The sequence below is a fragment of the Heteronotia binoei genome, chromosome 2 (assembly GCF_032191835.1).
Source record: "Heteronotia binoei isolate CCM8104 ecotype False Entrance Well chromosome 2, APGP_CSIRO_Hbin_v1, whole genome shotgun sequence".
NCBI lineage: Eukaryota > Metazoa > Chordata > Lepidosauria > Squamata > Gekkonidae > Heteronotia > Heteronotia binoei.
The window spans coordinates 4,745,728-4,765,680 of record NC_083224.1 but is presented as its reverse complement, the minus strand read 5'-3'; the positions used below and the strand labels follow the sequence as shown (position 1 = coordinate 4,765,680).

Genomic DNA, 19,953 nt, shown 5'->3' with positions numbered 1-19,953 from the left:
CTAAAATGTGGGAGTGGAGCCAGGAGACTTCGGGGGTGAAGCTGGGAGACAGGAATTATGTCATTTCCTGTGGTGTCACTTCCAGTTCAAGGGCGAAGTGATGTCACTTCTGAAGGACACTGAACCAAAACTCCACCTTTTCATGTGATATCAATTCCAGGTCATTCCCCCAAACCTGCTCCTTCTGAAGTAACTTCGTTTTCAGAAAAATCTCTCTGAAACTCATGCTGAGCCAAAATGGGAGTGGAAAGTGGGCAGTCTGCAACTTTTTCATACATTCCCAGAGTCCCCTCTTTCCACCTCCACACCTGCATGCACCTATCTGTGTTCTTCTCCACCTTCCTCATGCCCATGTTCAATTGTCTGCACCACCTACACACCCCTTCCTCAACAGCACTGGCCAGTGTATGCAGTTGGGAGTGCTTTTGCCATTGCCATCAGGAATGCCAACACTATGTACCACCCACACTGGGCCCTGGCAGCTGCTCTACCTCAAAATATCTGACACATTTAGTAGGCCTTTCCTTCAGCTGCTACTACTGGAACCCTGCCTCAAGCTACAACCAAGCTTGCTTGGTTTCAAGAAAATCTTTTGACAGCTATTTTTCATACTTGGCTAAAACACTTGGAAATTGCTGTGAATGGTAGCAGAGAATTGTACTGCAATTAATGAATTAATTTTAAGTTATATAAAGTTCATACAAGCTTTTCTGCAGTTATCCCAAAAAGGATATTTATGAGGGGCTTGCAGCTGTTTACTGGCTGTGTTTCCCATGTCTGTGTTTCCCGCCCCCCCCCCCCCACAGCTCCAAGAATACAGACAGAGCACCACTTACAGGAAAAGAAAGATAGAAGGGCGGGGGGACAAAAAAAATAACAAGGAAGGGGAAGGAAGGAAGCCAAATAGACGTCAGGCTTTGCAGTCTGTGTCAGTCTTCAAGACTAGCTCCTCTCTGCACAACAGAGAGACAAGGGAAGGAAGGAAGCCAAATGGAGCTCAGGCTTTGCAGCCTGTGTCAGTCTTCAAGGCTAGCTCCTCTCTGCACAACACAGAGATGGGGGAAGGAAGGAATCCAAATGGAGCTCAGGCTTTGCAGTTTGTGTCAGTCTTCAAGGCTAGCTCCTCTCTGCACAACAGAGAGATGAGGGAAGGTAGGAAGCCAAATGGAGCTCAGGCTTTGCAGCCTGTGTCATTCTTGAAGACTAGCTTTTCTCTGCACAACAGAGAGACGGGGAAGGAAGGAAGCAAAATGGAGCTCAGGCTCTGCAGCCTGTGTCAGTCTTCAAGGCTAGCTTTTCTCTGCACAACAGAGAGATGGGGGAAGAAAGGAAGCAGAGGACAGGTCAGGCTTTGCTGGGGGCGGGGCTAGCTTTGGCTTTTCTTGTGACCCAGTAGTGAGGCTTCCGTGGCCCGGTACTGGGTCACGACCCTGCAAATGGGAAACACTGGCCTACAGAAATTGCTTGGCATGTAGAAGTTCCCAGGGTCTTTTATGTCATTTGATAAATGGGTTTTCCATAATAGGAAACTTTTTTTCTGTTTTGTTTTGAGTCCCCCCCCCCCTTTTAAAAAATTTTCCTCCTACTAATGACTGGCATCCGAGGAGATGAGCAGTGACTCACAACTCACACCCTGCCGGAAATTTTTAGTCGTTAAGGCTTCTAGTGTCCCATACGTCACGGCCGGGAGGTCCTGACAGAGAGATCCCAATTGGACTCTTGAATGTTGAGAAGATGAGAAGCCATGTTGGATCAGGCCAAAAAAACCCAGGCACCGTCAGTGGGGCCAGGACACTAGGAGCCCTGTTAGCTACAGAGTATGGATGGAACTCTCTGTCTGGGGCAAGTGATGCTCTGTATTCTTGGTGCTTGGGGGCACAGTGGGAGGGCTTCTAGTGTCCTGGCTCCACGGATGGACCTCCTGATGGCACGTTTTTTTCCACCTTTGTGTGACACAGAGTGTTGGACTGGATGGGCCATTGGCCTGATCCAACAGGGCTTCTCTTATGTTCTTGTGTGACACAGAGTGTTGGACTGGATGGGCCACTGGCCTGATCCAACAGGGCTTATCTTATGTTCTTGTGTGACACAGAGTGTTGGACTGGATGGGCCATTGGCCTGATCCAACAGGGCTTCTCTTATGTTCTTATGTGACACAGAATGTTGGACTGGATGGGCCATTGGCCTGATCCAACATGGCTCCTCTTATGTTCTTATGTGACACAGAGTGTTGGACTGGATGGGCCATTGGCCTGATCCAACAGGGTTCCTCTTATATTCTTATGTGACACAGAGTGTTGGACTGGATGGGCCATTGGCCTGATCCAACATGGCTCCTCTTATGTTCTGGATCGGGGCGGCGCTGCGGTACTGATGTTACTAGACCTGTCAGCGGCATTTGACACAGTCGACCATCAGTTGCTAAAGCGCCGCCTCGCCGACATCGGGGTTGGGGGGTTGGCCTTGCAATGGCTTTCCTCCTTCCTCTCTGGTCGGGGACAAAGGGTGGCTATTGGGGGTGAGCGATCCCAGAGACACACACTGGATTGTGGGGTGCCTCAGGGTGCAGTTCTCTCCCCAATGCTGTTTAACATTTATATGCGCCCCCTTGCCCAGATTGTCCGGAGGTTTGGGCTGGGTTGCCATCAATATGCAGATGACACCTAGCTCTATGTACTAATGGACGGCCACCTAGAGGTTTGCAACTCCACCAGCCCACCCTTTCCCGTATGCTCCCTACAAAATGCGCTGGGCGCTCATTGCACTGCATTTGCTTATCCTTAGCACCAGTCAGGCCGGCCCTTCCTTTCCCCTCTGCTCCCCCCCCCGGGGCCTGTAGCCACAGGGGGCCCATGGGGGCACTGCCCCCTAACTTCCGGGAGGCCCTCTCGGGCACAGCCCCCCCTCTGTCCATGGCTGTGCTAGGGAAGGAGGAGGAGCAGGTGGTGGAGGCAGCTGCATGAAATGGACCGGGAAGGGGAGGAAGGGATCCAGCTGCTGGCTGCTTGCACACTGCAGTCCTTCGTAACTCCAAAGTTTTAGGATTGGCTGCCTCGACTTGGCCGCTTTCAGAACTTCCAGCTTTTGCTCCAACCCCAGAAACATTCTGAGGAGATAGTGCCATAGTGCATGGACAAGGGGGGCCCCATGACTTTTTAAAAAGCCCCCCCCCTTGTAAAATCCTGACTACACCCCTGGCTCCGCCCCACGTGGGGCTTCTCTTGACCACTCTCCGGACAGGCAGGTATTTCAACATGCCAGGTGGGACCACCAATCCCCACCTGGGTAATACAACCAGGGAGAATCAGGGGAGACAGCAAACCAAACAAATAGCGTGATGCAATAACGAAGAAACCATCGAATTCACTTATACAAAATTATCAAAAATTGATATCACTATAGCTATGATCATTTTTGATAAATTGGTATAAGTGAATTGGATGGTTTCTTCCAAGGGAGGGAAGGCATTTAAAAAGGTGTGCAGTCAAATCTGGAGTACAAGGGTGCTTTTCACAGCCTTGCTCCTGGCTCCACCCCCAAAGTCCCCAGATATTTCTTGCATGGGACTTGGCATCCCTAATGCCAGGCGCCGAACTTCACCCGCTGAGTTTCTGCCTGCCCTGCTGCAACGCAGGCAACGCAGAGCTCTGCAAGGAAACGGGAGCGGGAGCAGGTCCCGTTGCGTTTACCGGCCGGGGCTAAAAGACAGCGCATGGAAAGGACCCCCCACCCGCCCACCTGCAAGGAAGGAAAGAAGAAAGGAGGGAGGGAAGGAACGATGAAGGAAGGGAGTCCCCGGGAGAGAGAGAGGGAGGCAGAACTCTTGGAGGAGGCCGGAACTGTTGGGGCGGGGAACCCAGGGGCCGGGGAGGGTTTCCCGGCGAGGCGGGCGTGTTGTGGCTGCTGCACCCGGAGGCCCTGGGGGAACGGAGCCGGCGGACTGGCAGGCAGGAGGGAGGAACAAAGCCCCCGAAAGGAAGGGAAGAGAGGCAGGAGGGAGGGAGGAAGGAAGAGGGTCCCTGGGAGGGAGGGAGGCCGGAACTCTTGGGGGCGGAACCCAGGGGCCGGGGAGGGTTTCCGGCGAGGCCGGCGCACTGTGGCTGCTGCACCCGGAGGCCCTGGGGGAACGGAGCCGGCGGACAGGCAGGAAGGAAGGAGGGAGTGAGGGAGGGGGGGAAAGAAGGAAGCAGGGAGGGAGGGAGGGAGTCCCCGGAAGGGAGGGAGGCCGGTGCCGCCGGGCGAGAACTCTTGGAGGAGGCCGGAACTGTTGGGGCGCGGAACCCAGGGGCCGGGGAGGGTTTCCCGGCGAGGGCGGCGCGCTGTGGCTGCTGCACCCGGAGGCCCTGGGGGAACGGAGCCGGCGGACTGGTGAGTCTTGCAGCCCCCTCCTGCTGCTCTTGCACGCCGGCTCTGGCTCCCCGAAGGCAGCCCCGCTCGCTCAATGCACGGAGCCCCGCGAAAGGAGGCGGGAGGGCTTGGCAAGCAGAGAGGGCTCCGGAAGCCTGCAGGGAAGGACCCGCCTCTCCTTCCTGGGAGGGGCTTCAAGAGAGGCTGCGGGGCCCCCTGACAGCAAGGAGGGTCCTGTGGATTGAGGGGAGGGGCTTGTGAGTTCCCTGCATTGTGCAGGGTTTGGACTAGATGACCCTGGAGATCCCTTCCAACTCTAGGATTCTGTTTTAACTGGGCTCTCCTTCCTGGGAGGTTTTTCAACAGAGGCTGCGGGGCCCCTGACAACAATGAGGGTCCTGTGGATTGAGGGGTAGGGGCTTGTGAGTTCCTTGCATTGTGCAGGGGGTTGGACTAGATGACCCTGGAGGTCCCTTCCAACTCTAGGATTCTATGCTTTAACTGGGCTTTCATTCCTGGGAGGTGTTTCAAGAGAGGCTGGATGGCCCTCTGACAGCAATGAGGATCTTGTGAATTTAGGGGGAGGTGTTTGTGAGTTTCCTGCATTGTGCAGAGAGCTGGACTAGATGATCCTCGAGATCCCTTCTAACTCTAGGATTCTGTGCTTTAACTGGGGTCTCCTTCCTGTGAGGTGTTTCAATAGAGGCTGCGTGGCCCTCTGACAGCAATGGCGGTCCTGTGGATTCAGAATTTAAACTTTGGTGTGTTAGAAGCACCCTTCATCACTGAATAAGACTTTGTTGGTCTTAAAGGTGCCACTTGACTCTTGCTTTGTTCTGCTGCTGCTTCAGACCAACACGGCTGCCCGCCTGGATCTCTCTCCTCTGTGGACTTAGCATTAGCAATATAACAGAAATGCAGGAATCTCCTTGCTCCCTTGTGGATCCCTTCTCAGAAGCAGGGTGGCCCTGACACTCGGTGTATAGGCAGCGTACGAGACTCCTTTCTCTGGGAATCAGAATCTCTCGGCGCTCTGTCGGCTTTGCTGTTCAATACCCAAACGAGAGGAACCCATGTAAAAGTAAAGAAGAAAAGCACAAATGCTTATAGCCACACCAGCTGTAAATATAGCAGTGTACTGAAAAGTACTGAATAAAGAACAATATGTGAAAGTCTTACAATGCTTGCAAATGGGTAGCAATTCAGATCCCGTACAGTTTTTGCATACAAAATTTCCTTGCAGGCTAGGAAAAAATACAAACGGTCCGAAGCACAAAGTCCAAAGACACACTTGTCTGTTTCAGGGAACTCCCCTTCCTTTTCTGCGCTAAAGTTGTAGTCTGGTGAAATTAACTCCGTGATCTCCGGACACAATATTTTGTATGCCAACGTGCATGGGATTTGAATAGCTACCCATTTGCAAACACTGGAATGCTTTTACACATTTGGCTTTCCTATTCTGCAAGGGCCACATCTGTGCCAGTGAGTTTGATTTACAGTCAGGAACTTATTAGTGCAAGTAATACAAATATGATGAAGCAATGGTGCTTCCTTGCTATTCCTATGAAATTCCACACTTGCAGAGCCTTTTCCAAGAAATTTCATGCTCCAGAAGCTTTTCATTCTTCAGTATTTTTGGCTAATTTTGAATAGTGTTTGAATTCAGTGGCACCTGAACTGAGGGAGGGACAGTGGTTCAGTGGTAGAGCATCTGCTTGGGAAGCGGAAGGTCCCAGGTTCAATCCCTGGCATCTCCAAAAAAGGGTCCAGGCAAAGGGATGAAAAACCTCAGCTTGAGACCCTGGAGAGCCGCTGCTGGTCTGAGAAGACAATACTGACTTTGATGGACCAAGGGTCTGATTCAGTATAAGACAGCTTCGTATGTTCACCTTTGAGACCAACAGTTTTATCCAAGGTATAAGCTTTCGTGTGAACGCACACTTCCTCAGATACACCGAAATGTCCATACCTATAGGCAAAGAAGGTGAGCAGCAGATTAGCATACAATATGATGAAGATAAGAGATGCGAGGACCCAACAGGAATAACATGGTTAGTTTATACGGTCCTCATTGGCTTGGATCGAATACTGGGCCAGGGGAAAGAGGGAAGTAAATAAATATATGGAAATTGGAGACCGATGTGTAAATGTACCCTTCTTAATTGTGGAGTCTAGATCTACTGCGGCTCTTTGAAGCATCATGCTAAAGAAGATCGTAAAGAGAGTTGGCGCGAGAACGCAGCCTTGCTTTACACCTGTGCCTATTGGGAAGGGCTCCGAGAGGTCGTTGCAGTGTCTGACTTGGCCTCGCTGGTCTTCGTGTAGCTGGATGATCATGCTGAGGAACCTTGGGGGACATCCTAAACGTTCCAAGATTTGCCACAGGCCTTTCCTGCTAACGGTATCAAAAGCTTTGGTAAGGTCGACAAAAGTCACATACAGAGCCTTGTTCTGTTCCCTGCATTTCTCTTGGAGCTGCCTGAGAACAAATACCATGTCGGTGGTGCTCCTGTTAGAAGAAGAAGAAGATATTGGATTTATATCCCGCCCTCCACTCCGAAGAGTCTCAGAGCGGCTCACAATCTCCTTTACCTTCCTCCCCCACAACAGACACCCTGTGAGGTGGGTGGGGCTGGAGAGGGCTCTCACAGCAGCTGCCCTTTCAAGGACAACCTCTGCCAGGGCTATGGCTGACCCAAGGCCATGCTAGCAGGTGCAAGTGGAGGAGTGGGGACTCAAACCTGGTTCTCCCAGATAAGAGTCCGCACACTTAACCACTACACCAAACTGGCTCTCCAGCCGCTCTGAAGCCGCACTGGCCCTCTGGGAGGAGTTCTTCTGCAATGGTGGGCACCAGTCTGTTCAGGAGTATGTCTACATCCGCTATCGCACCGATGGCAGCCTGTTCAACCTGACGCAACTAAAGGCACACTCCAAGACAATGGAAAAACTCATCCGAGAGCTACTGTTTGCTGATGATGCTGCACTCGTCTCCCACTCGGTATCAGCTCTGCAGCATATGACATCCTGCTTTGCAGAGGCTGCCAAGCTATTCGGCCTAGAAGTTAGTCTGAAGAAGACAGAAGTTCTCCACCAGCCTGCACCCCAGGAAGATTATCACCCTCCCTGCATCACTGTGGGTGAATCAGTTCTGAAGACAGTCCAGCAGTTCAGCTACCTGGGGTGCATCATCTCCTCAGATGCCAAGATCGACAAGGAGATTGACAACAGGCTGGCAAAGGCAAACCGTGCATTTGGCCGACTGCACAAAAGAGTGTGGAGCAACAAGCATCTGAAAAAAGGCACAAAGAACAATGTTTACAAAGCGGTTGTGATGACAACCCTCATCTACGGCTCCGAATCGTGGGTTTTATACTGTCATCACCTGCGACTCCTTGAGCGCTTTCATCAGCGCTGCCTTCGCACCATCCTCAACATCCACTGGAGTGACTTTGTGACCAACACTGAAGTCCTCAAGCGGGCGGAGGTTACCAGCATCGAGGCACTGCTGTTGAAGACGCAGCTGCGCTGGGCAGGGCATATTTCTAGGATGGAAAACCACCGCCTTCCCAAGATTGCCCTGTATGGCGAACTCTCCACCGGCCATCGAAATAGAGGGGCACCAAAGAAGAGGTACAAGGACTCCTTGAAGAAATCCCTTAGCACCTGTCACATCAACCATCACCAGTGGTCTGACCTAGCCTCAGATCACAAAGCATGGAGGCACACCATCCACCAGGCTGTCTCTTCCTTTGAGAACGCACGCATAGCTGGTCTTGAGGACAAAAGGAGATTGAGGAAGAATCGCACTGCTACAGGACCAACCCTAAATCAGACTTTTCCCTGCAGCCGCTGTGGCCGGACCTGCCTGTCCCACATTGGTCTTGTCAGCCACCAGCAAGCCTGCAGCAAACGTGGACTATTGCACCCTTCTTAAATCTTCGTTCGTGAAGCCAAGCCGAGAGAGAATTGTGGAGTGCTGAGAGTCATTAACTGAGACCCTGTTGTTCTGTCATGACCTGCAATCCTGCAACTGCACTGAGAGTTTCCTTCTAGCTGAGAGGAGAGCCCTGAGGAGCTGGTTTTCAGCCACCCCCAAAGATCTGCTCTTTGCTGGACATCTAACCAGGATCTGACCAAGTGAGCCCCACAGATCCAAGGGGGGCCCGCTCCATGGTTTTTGGAAGAGGCGCTCTTGCCTAATAGTTCAGGTCTATGCAGGGGATAGAAGCAATGGTGAAGGGGGTCACCAGTCCCTGTGGTCCTTTGGGGGCTTCAGTTTACCTTATGAATTCGCCCCTGGGACAGACTGAACCAATGTAATGAGAGGTTAAGCTTGTAACATCCTTAAAGAGCTAAACAGAGACAGTGAACTTTCCCAAAAGAATGAGGGAGACGTATCTAAAATAGTTTGGTATGTTTTATAGCAAAATGGAAATAAACCTGATCTACCAACCACAAGAAGCACTTTTGCTCTGATCCACTGGGGCAATTCTCATTTGCTTTCCTTGTGACATTTAACTGTCTCTGTCTCTCTTTATCCCTCCCCAGGATGAAACCTTTCTTCATAGCCAACTCACTAAAGGGACATTGACACAGATGGAGGTGGCCCAAGAGAAGGGGAAGGAGATGGAAGAACAGGACCCAGAAGGACGTGGAGCCAGCAAGATGGCAAGCAAAGACCCCCGTCCCACCCTAGCAGGGAACAACCTTGAATTCTGGGAAAGCCCTGTGCCAGAGCTTCTGCCTAAGGACACCGTGACCTCAGACGCACATTTCCAACGCTTCAGGCAGTTCCGCTACCATGAGGCTGATGGGCCCCGAGAGGTTTGCAGCCAGCTCCATCGCCTTTGCAACCACTGGCTGAAGCCGGAGAGGCTCACCAAGAAACAGGTCCTGGACATGGTGGTTCTGGAGCGGTTCCTGGCCCTCCTGCCCCAGGAAATGCAGTGCTGGGTCAGAGGATGTGGGCCGGAGACCAGTTCCCAGGCGGTGGCCTTGGCCGAAGGTTTCCTCCTGAGTCAGGCAGAGGAGAAGAGGCAGCCAGAGCAGCAGGTGAGGGGGTTTCCTCCGGCTACGTCCAGTTCAATATCTGGCCTTATCTAAGGTTTCCCGGAGGGAAATTTGTCCAAGAGTTAATCCTCCAAATGGGAGATTTCTCAGCCTCCTTCAGCAGCCTCTTCTAGTAGATAATTTCTGCTCCCTCCAGATAACTGACCAGGTCTGCTGATGGAAGGGTGCAGAGTCTGGGAGTGGGGCAGGATCCAGTGCCTGGTCTCTTCCATCCCATCTCTTATCCATTTCAGATGTGGGGACCATCGTTGAAGGCAGAAGCTGCATTCTCTGGGGCAGACGGAGCTTCCTTGGAGCAAGGGCAGAGGGCGCAGGCCCAGGAGGGTGCCCAAGATTCCCTCTTCTCTGGTAAGGACTCTTTGTGCCTGGAGGCGATTGGGGCACCCCGTGAATGTGATGGGGAGAGCATTAAGGCCAGGAAAAGAATTAAATACGTCTCCACAGAACACACAGCAGTCAATATCCACTAACCGTCATTCTTCTCCAAGGGGATCAGACCGATTCGTGGTCTCATTCATTACTCATATTTCACCTTCCTTCCATCAGAGGAGGTCAAGGTGGCTGAAAAAGAAATGCAGACAAACTGGGGCAGAGGTATTCAGCTTGGTGACTACAGGGAGCTTCAGCCTTCTGGGGCAGCAGAGCGCTGGAAATCAGTTCCTCGAGGCCAATAATCAAGGGGGAAATGTGGCTTCTGGGCCTGTGCTTATAGGGGCATCTGAGGGGCCACTGTGGGAAACAGGATTGTGCAATTGGGATGACAGGGTGTGGCCAGAACCCCAGGAGATTTGGGGAGGCCTTGGTGTGAAACTTGCCACGGATAGTACCCTAGATCAGTGGTATCAAACTCCTTCGTTAGGAGGGCTGGAGCTGACACAAATGGGACTTTGTGGGGCCCGGCTGTGTGTCTCATAAAATATAATGCCAGGTAGTGGAGATTAATGTTCCCTCTATGCTGTGGGGTCTTGTCAGCAAAAAATTCTACTTTATTAGCTGTTGGCATTAAAGTTAGGAGGTACTGCATAAATTAGTTTGCTCTGAGGCCATTTTTCCTGAGCTAAGACAAAAATGTGTGAGCTGGAAGCTAAAAAAACTGTGAGATAGCTCACACTAACTCAGCTTAGGGGGAACATTGATGGAGATATAAACTTTATAACGGACACAGACAAACACAGTTAAAAGATAGTTTTAAACTTAAAATACGAACATGCTTAAAACTTTTCCAATTTTTTTCCCTCAAGTTTAAAAGGTGGAGGAACAGTGGAATTTGGCAGTGCAATTTTTAAAATAAAATATCAAGAAAAAGCACAAAGGGTTTGACATTGTTTGTGGAAACAATGAAATGGCATTGTAAGCTTCTTCCCCACCCCCAAGTCTACTCAGGTTGGCAATGGCTTTCCAGTATAATATCACCTTTTGACTGTGAGTTCCCACATTAGACTACTCACTAGATTAGGGTGGTTCAACAGATAAGGTGGGTGAAAGCATCAGTCTTTTTTTTTGCAAGGACACAACTCCAGGAAGCAGGAGTTTGAGCTGCCTATAGGAACTCTGAAAATGTAACCCTCTCCACTCCATTTGAAACCATTGCAGAGCAAAGACAAAGCTGCAAGGAAAACATGGAACGGACCTTAAAATCCACTCCACGTTTTCCTTGCAGCAGCCAGTAAAAAAAGGCAGGAAGAGCCGGGAACCGAGACTCAGCCTGGGAGCTTCAAGGGGGGCTTCAAAGAGCTTTTGAAGCTCCCAACTGAAGGAGACTCTGCCTCAGAGCTTCAAAGAGTCTGAGAACTGAAAGGGTGGTAGTCTTCAAAGTTAAGGACAAGAGGGGGCAGAAAAGAGCTACGTGGGCCTGATCAAAGCCCTGGGAGGGCTGCTTCTGGCACGCGGGCCGAGAGTTTGACACCCTTGCCCTAGATTCTCCAGAAACGCTCAAGTGACATCTGGGATTTGGGCTGAATCTGATGGTGACATTTCATGCAACGTCTTTTCCACCCCATTTATATCCACCCCCAGCGCAGACTCCAGAGATGAGCTGGCAGAAGAATTGGATTCCTGAGTTTGTGCTCTGATCCAGTAGGAATGCTGTAACTTTAGGAACTCCACAGTTCGCAGGGCAAATTTCAAGTCTGAAATATGTTGGCAGCGTTTTTATCACCCTCGAGGCTCATGGGTACTTCTCTTCTGCCTTTCCCAAAATCTAATAAAAAGTGTGATAGAATGTGTTGAGTGTACACAGGGCTTGTCTCAGACTCCTGGGAAGAGGATGCATGAAGCAGGGAACCAACCAGAAATGGAATAAGAAGTCAAACACCCTCCCTTCCTCATTTTTCTCACTAACAGGCAGTGGAGAGATGCTGTTGAGCTGTTGTCTTTCTGAAGGTGTGGAAACGGCTGCTTTACCTCCAGTCCAGGTAGGGGAGATGAGCGGGAGACAGCCTGGGTCCCCCTTCTTTCTCGGGGAGGGGGGCTTCTGCTCCCACAGTTTCTGCAACGGTCCGGGTGAGAGAGGATCTAAATGCAGCTGCCTTCCCCCATGCAAGCCGTATACCCTGTTCCGCCCCAGACTCCTCCCTTCCAGTGTGCAATGTCTGTCCGGCATGGAACAGGCTTCCTTGGGAGGTGGTCGGCTCTCCTTCCTTGGCTCCCACAGTTTCTACAACGGTCTGGATGAGAGAGGCAGATGGCTAGATGGCTGTCTGACAGCAATGAAGATCCTGCAAATTTAGGGGGAGGGGTTTGTGAGTTTTCTGCATTGTGCAGGGGGTTGGACTAGAGGACCCTGGAGGTCCCTTCCAACTCTAGGATTCCTGACCGTGAGAGCGGTTCCTCAGTGGAACAGGCTTCCTCGGGAGGTGGTGGGCTCTCCTTCCTTGGAGGTTTCTTTATTTTATTTAGTTATTTTGCGGATTTCTAGTCCGCCCTTTCCCAAGTCGGATTCAGGGAAGATTACAATATAATGAAATAATTAAATCACACAATAAGACAGTTAAAATTAAACAGTTAAAACCATTAAAAAGAAAGAAAATAAGGCAGATGGCTGGATGGCCATCCGACAGCAATGAAGATCCTGTGAATGTAGGGGGAGGGGTTTGTGAGTTTCCTGCATTGTGCAGGGGGTTGGACTAGAGGACCCTGGAGGTCCCTTCCAACTCTAGGATTTTGTGATCGCTGACGAGGGAATCTGCTTTTTCTTTCAGTGCCCTGTTTCCTTTGAGGAGGTGTCTGTCTGCTTCACCCCAGGAGAATGGGCCCTGCTGGATCCGGGCCAGAGGACTCTCTACAGGGAAGTCATGCAGGAGAACTATGGAAGCGTCATCTCTCTGGGTAAGGAGCTTTCACAGGGGCCAAAGGTGTGAGTTGGTACCCCTGGGATGATGCAGGAATCAAACTGTTGAACAGCAATACATCATGTTGAGGCCTTTCCAGCTTTGGTGAGGGGCGACTGAGACCAGTGTTGTGGCCGTCACCGAAGCTCGAGAAGGTGTCCCGGATAACAATGTTTGGTAAAACCGTTGTGAAGAAACCATATAATGTTTTTGTACATTACAACAGCACAAGAAAGGTCCATTCTCAGATTACAGTATTACAAGAGAGGCAGGCCCGTACTTAAGGGAGGCCCCATGGGGACACGGCCCCTCCACCCAACCCCCCCTCAACATGTATGGCCCCTCCTTTCCCCGCCGCTCTTGCGGCCCCTGATCTCTGCGCTGCTGTTCTTGCAACCCTCGCCCGATCTCCACACTGCTTATCTGGCTGCCCCCACCTGATCTCCCCGTTGCTGTTCTTGCAGCCCCCGCCCAAACTCCCCGCCGCTTTTCTGGTGGCCCGCACTCACATCACCACTCTTTCGGCCCCCGCCAGAATTCAGCTCTGCAGCCCCCCCAGCAATTTTTTTTTCTCTGGGGCCCCTCCACCAGAAATTTTCTGGCTACGGGCCTAGAGAGAGGTCCAGTGAGCCTCTCAGATTTAGATGAGATATAGGCTCATTTTGTCAATGAACTTCTTCCTCAAGAGTAGTCCTTATTTCTTTCAGGGTGGTCAGCCTCTTGTAACAATGGAATGTAAATGCTCTTCTGCAACATCTGTTTTTTTCAAATTCTCTCATCGTGGGATAAACCATGGCGATAACAACAGGACACACACTTCCTTTTTAAATTTTAAGATATTGTTAATTGTTGGTAAAAACTTACCACTCAGTCACACTTAAGTGTATATATATATTTATTAGGAGCTTAAGCCAGTCCTGAACCACTTCTTTAAGCAGATGCAAAAGCCTTCTGGAGCTTGCTGGCAAATTGCTCTCTACAATATTTTTATTAGAAGCAAGCCGTTCCTTTTGATGGCAGAAAGCAAGCTCCAAAGGGATTGAATGGCAAGTTTCTGGGTGCACATTGGACCTTTCTTGTAATATTGTAATGTGAGAATGGACCTTTCTTGTGCTTTTGTAATGTACAAAAAAATGTATGGTTTTTCTAAAAGGAAAGGAAAGATCCCCTGTGCAAGCACCAGTCGTTTCCAACTCTAGGGTGACATTGTTTTCACAATGTTTTCACGGCAGACGTTTTACGGGGTGGTTTGCCGTTGCCTTCCCCAGTCTTTTACACTTTCCCCCCAACAAGCTGGGTACTCATTTTACCGACCTCGGAAGGATGGAAGGCTGAGCCAACCTTGGGCTGGCTACCTGAATCCAGCTTCCGCTGGAATCGAACTCAGGTCGTGAGTAGAGAGTTCAGACTGCAGTACTGCTGCTTTACCACTCTGCGCCACGGGGATGCTTTCTAAAAAAGTTTTACTAAACATTGTTAGCCAGTACACCACAGTGTTTGTTTCACTTGTTGTGTGTAATGTGAAATGTGATCCCGTTTTGTTGGTGTTACTGAGAAGGTGTCCCAGCCGGAGGCAAAGGTGGAGATGAAAGAGAACCTGAGAGAGAATCTGAAAGGGGCCAGATCCTCACTTCTCTGCTACTTACATTTACAACTCCCCCTCCCCCCTGGATGGGATTACAAACATCCCCTTTGACTGTGACCTGAAAAGATCCTGTCAAGAACCAAGCCTGGGTCCCCCTGGTATTATACTTCTACCTCTGTAGTGTCAGGTGGTCCGAATGACCCAATCGAGGGTTCTCCCTGATGGAATCTTCCAGAAGCTGTCAGCACCCACCCAGTCCCCCCTAACTCCTGGTTACACAACTGGATACAGGTTCTCAGGATTCACCAAAGCCAGCCCCGAGAAAGATAAGCTGGAGGGGGGGTGTCAAATCAGCAACACCTGCAAGTCAGACAGACCATTTAATACTCACATTAACCCTTGAGGGGAACTAGGCTGCTTTGCCTCACAGATCTGTTCCTCTTACACTGGCTGGGATTGCGGGCTAAGATCCTGACCATGATTCCAGAAGAATCTTTACTCTTGAATTTATTTCCTTCCCGATAGAAGAATGATTACTTTTTCTTTCTCTCTCTCTGCAAATGAAGCCAGAAGTATAAGAGAGACTTTGGTGGAGAAAGACAATCGCCTTGCATCCAAAGAACAGCTGGGGAGTTTCTCAAGAGGATCTCAAGAGCAAATTTCCTCCCCAAATGAGCTGTCTGACAGTAAGTATCATTCAGTTAGGTCAAGAAAGAGGCAAGGCATAGCCATGGGGGAGTTTGGATTGATTTCGGAGCAACATTTAGTTATTTATTTTATTTTTATTTCTTGAACTTGTATCCCACCCTCCCCAAACGGGCTCAGGGCGGCTAACAATGGTCACAATTTGATGACAGATTCACATTATAACAATAAAACATTATTAAAACATTCAAATATTAAAACAGTTTAAATGCAGTTCAGATGGCACGCTCTGTCTGTTTTGAATTAATTTCTGATGCGCTTGTGGGGTAGATAGTACACTTCCCCATAGATGTTAAAAGTGCCTCCGTTTAGTTATTAAAAGCCTGCCAGAACAGATATGTCTTACAGGCCCTGCAGAATTGTGATAAATCCCGCAGAGCCCTGGTCTCCTCAGGGAGGGCCTTCCAGAGGGCAGGCGCAGCCACGGAAAAGGCTCTTGCCCTTGTAGTGTTCAAACGGGCCTCCTTTAGCCCGGGGATCTTTAACAGATTTAACAAGCTTGATCGTCGTGCTCTCTGGGGCTCGTGTGGGGAAAGGCGGTCCAGAAAGTAGACAGGTCGCAAGCCATATAGGGCTTTAAAGGTCAAAACCAGTACTTTGAACCGGGCTCGGAACACCACAGACAACCTGTGCAGCGTCTCCAGTGCAGGTTGGTACAATCATACAGCCCACTGCGGGGGAGGAGTCCTTCTGGGGATGTCAGGAAGAAGAAGATACTGGATTTATATCTCGCCCTATACTCTGAATCTAAAGAGTCTCAGAGTGGTCACAATCTCCTTTACCTTCCCCCCCGCACCGCAACAGACACCCTGTGAGGTGGGTGGTGCTGAGACAGCTCTCCTCAGAAGCTGCCTTTTCAGGGACAGCTCTGCAAGAGCTATAGCTGATCCAAGGCCATTCCAGCAGCTACAAGTGGAAGAGTGGGGAATCAAACCCTGTTCTCCCAGATAAGAGTCCGCACACTTCACCACTACACCAAACTGGCTCTGGAAGAGGCAAGGAATAGCCATGGGGAATTTTGGATTGAGTTCGGAGCAACATTTGGTTGGTACAATCAGACAGCCCACTGCAGGGACAGGAGGCCTTCTGGGGACTAGGATTTGTAGGGTCAGGAGCTCCCTCTGAGCAAGAGCTCAGGTGTGGCTCTCGTAGGGATGAGGTATCCTGAAAGACTAGATATCTGGGGAGGGTGGGAGAGAGGTTCAGACAAGCCGAAGGAGGCCGAAGGGCCCTCAGTCCTTTCCTCCTGCAGCCACATCGATGCCTTCAGAACTTACCTGCCCTCCAGGTGTTAATGGGATCTCTCTTCTTATTTCAGCCCAGGATGATCAGAGCAATGAGGAGGGTGAGAAACTGGATCAGCAGTTCCCAGATCGAGTTGAAAAGGTGGACTTGAAAGAAAACATCAGGAATCCAGGCAGACCTAAGACAAAGATAGGCAGCCATACAGCTGAGAAGAGAGATGGAAGACGACATAATGCACGTTTTCCAAAGCAGAGGATAATGAGGGCAAGTACATCCGTTCAGTGTGTAAAGTACTTCAAAACCAGATCACAGCTCGCTCTGCACCAAAGACAACAAAGAGGGGAGAAACCATTTGAATGCACAGAGTGTGGAAGGAGATTCGGTGAGAGAGGGAATCTTCACAAGCATCAGAGAATCCACAAAGGAGAGAGATCTTTTGACTGTTTAGAAAGTGAAAAGAGAAACAGTCAGAGTGGCCATCTTCAAAGTCATCAGAGAACCTACACACGGGAGAGACCTTTTGAATGCTCAGAGTGTGGAAAGAGATTCAGTCGGAGTGACTCTCTTCAAACTCATCAGAGAACCCACACAGGGGAGAGACCTTTTGAATGCTCACAGTGTGGAAAGAGATTCAGTCAGAATGGTCATCTTCAAAGTCATCAGAGAACCCACACAGGGGAGAGACCTTTTGAATGCTCAGAGTGTGGAAAGAGATTCAATCACAGTTGCAGTCTTCAAAGTCATCAGAGAGCCCACATAGGGGAGAGACCTTATGAATGCTCAGAGTGTGGAAAGAGTTTCAATCACAGTGGCAGTCTTCAAAGGCATCAGAGAACCCACACAGGGGAGAGACCTTTTGAATGCTCACAGTGTGGAAGGAGATTCAGTGAGAGATGGAATCTTCACACGCATCAGAGAATCCACAAAGGAGATAGATCTTTTGATTGTTTAGAAAGTGAAAAGAGAAACAGTCAGAATGGCATTCTTCAAAAGCATCATAGAACCCACACAGGGGAGAGACCTTTTGAATGCTCAGAGTGTGGAAAGAGATTCAGTCAGAGCAGCCATCTTAAAAGTCATCAGAAAACCCACACAGGGGAGAGACCTTTTGAATGCTCAGAGTGTGGAAAGAGGTTCAGTGAGAGACAGACTCTTCAGAGGCATCAGAAAATCCACACAGGGGAGAGACCTTTTGAATGCTCAGAGTGTGGAAAGAGGTTCAGTGAGAGACAGACTCTTCAGAGGCATCAGAGAATCCACACAGGGGAGAGACCTTTTGAATGCTCAGAGTGTGGAAAGAAGTTCAGTGAGAGACACAATCTTCAAAGTCATCAGAGAACCCACACAGGGGAGAGACCTTTTGTATGTTCAGAGTGTGGAAAGAGATTCTGTCAGAGTGGCAGTCTTCAAAGTCATCTGAGAACCCACACAGGGGAGAAACCTCCTGAATGCTCACAGTGTGGAAAGAGATTCAGTCACAGTGGCAGTCTTCAAAGGCATCAGAGAACCCACACAGGGGAGAGACCTTATGAATGCTCAGAGTGTGGAAAGAGATTCATTCGGAGTGGCCATCTTCAAACTCATCAGAAAACCCACACCGGGGAGAGACCTTTTGAATGCCCAGAGTGTGGAAAGAGATTCAGTCAAAGTGGCCATCTTCAAAGTCATCAGAGAACCCACACCGGGGAGAGACCTTTTGAATGCTCAAGAGTGTGGAAAGAGATTCAGTCAGAGTGACACTCTTCAGCAGCACCAAAGAACCCCCAGAATAGAAACCATGTAATTGCTTACCTTGTTAAAGGAGCTTTTATCTTATTTTATAACTAAAAAAGAGCCACAATCCATATAAAGAACTGGCACTATATAAACTATTGTCTCTCTCTCTCTCTCTCTCTCGGCTTGGCTTCACGAACGAAGATTTAAGAAGGGTGCAATAGTCCACGTTTGCTGCAGGCTCGCTGGTGGCTGACAAGACCAATGTGGGACAGGCAGGTCCGGCCACAGCGGCTGCAGGGAAAAGTCTGATTTAGGGTTGGTCCTGTAGCAGTGCGATTCTTCCTCAATCTCCTTTTGTCCTCAAGACCAGCTATGCGTGCGTTCTCAAAGGAAGAGACAGCCTGGTGGATACAATAAACTATTGTAGAAAGCTTGAATCTACACAGAAATGTAAGTGTAACCAGGAAGAAATATTTTAAAATGCTCTATATATGGAAGAAACTTTAACTGTGTTTGAAACCTTCAAATACATCGCACTACCCCATATGGTGTTAGAAGGAAACCATACTCTTTTCTTCCAGGCAGTTGGCAACCCTAGATTGTTTATTAATCTGAGTAAACGAAGCTGAACTATCATTTCTTATTGAAATTTGTTCCCTCTCAGATGTTTGACCAGCAACACAAATCGTAAGTTGCTTCGGCTCCAGCTACCAAAGGAGTGCTGTTCTAACCCTCTGTGAAGTATTCCAGCTGGGGCTTTGGTGTGTTCTCCCTAAGCATCCCACACCTGCAAATGATACTTAATCATTTGGCTTTGATGGGCTGGCAGGCTCTTTAATGCTGCTGGAGGCCTTCCTTTAGGGGGATTAGCCTTTTACCCTCCTGGTCACCTGGGTCTGAGAGTTTGAAATTTTCTGTCTCTGTTATCTGACAGTGCTGCTCATGTATCCTATAGAGTCTCTTTGTTTGCCCTTGCAGCTAAGAAGATATGAGCAAGAGTGATATCAAATATAGATTCCCCACTCCTCCACTTGCAGCTGCTGGAATGGCCTTGGGTTAGCCATAGCTCTGGCAGAGGTTGTCCTTGAAAGGGCAGCTGCTGTGAGAGTCCTCTCAGCCTCACTTACCTCACAGGGTGTCTGTTGTGGGAGGAGAAGATATAGGAGATTGTAAGATGCTCTGAGTCTCTGAGATTCAGAGTGAAGGGTGGGGAATAAATCCAGTATCATCCATCAATCACTTCTAAAGGTCGGCCCTTCTGGGGAACTTTTAAGATGTTTTCTGGGACCATTGGTCCCTGTGTTCTGTTTTGTAATGGCCAATGGCTATACACAATACATTTCTGACTGACTGAAACTTTGCTATTAGCATTGGTATTCTTTTTTCTCTATCATCAGACAGTGATTTTGTTACTTTTTCAACTTGTTCTGAATAAATGTTGACAGGTTTTTTCAAAGCTGAAGTGTGGAACAGTTTTGTTAATAAGTGTGTCTTCCATTCCAGAGCCGAACCAGAGACTGGGGAGGTGGGCCTTTGAAGGGGGGAGTGTAATGTCTGCTAAATATCCAGGAGAATAATGAAAAAGGAACCGAAGATAAGCAAAACACGTACTTTATTGTAGAACCCAACAGCCAGGAAAACAGAAAGATAAAAGACGCGCAGACCAAGGATACTAAAAAAATACTAGAGTTAAGAAGCTGCAGGTGCATTAATTCAAGAGAAGGAACACTTAAAGAAATACTGCATCACATCTTCGCTCTCAAGATAAACAATAGACAGATCTTCTTTGCACAGAAACACATACAGTCATCAATAAAAAGGAAAATGCAACAACTAACAAAAACTTGAATATGTTATTCAGGTACATATCTTTCTGGCGAAAAGACAGCTCTACCCTGAGATGTAACATACTTAGGGTGCCTATCTTCAGTTTGTGAGACAGCTGTCTCATCC

General features: G+C 49.3%; 1 protein-coding gene across 1 annotated transcript in view; it reads left to right on the top strand.

Annotated features, from left to right (window-relative positions):
• The window catches only part of LOC132590496 (zinc finger protein 658B-like), a 33,186-nt gene extending 13,649 nt beyond the window's left edge, over positions 1-19,537 (top strand). The window contains exons 5-8 of the mRNA XM_060263404.1: positions 16,358-16,548; positions 16,795-17,170; positions 17,237-17,839; positions 19,446-19,537. Coding sequence (XP_060119387.1) covers positions 16,358-16,548; positions 16,795-17,170; positions 17,237-17,839; positions 19,446-19,537 — 1,262 coding nt within the window. The remainder of the gene's footprint in view (positions 1-16,357; positions 16,549-16,794; positions 17,171-17,236; positions 17,840-19,445) is intronic.
• Positions 19,538-19,953: the final 416 nt, after the last annotated feature.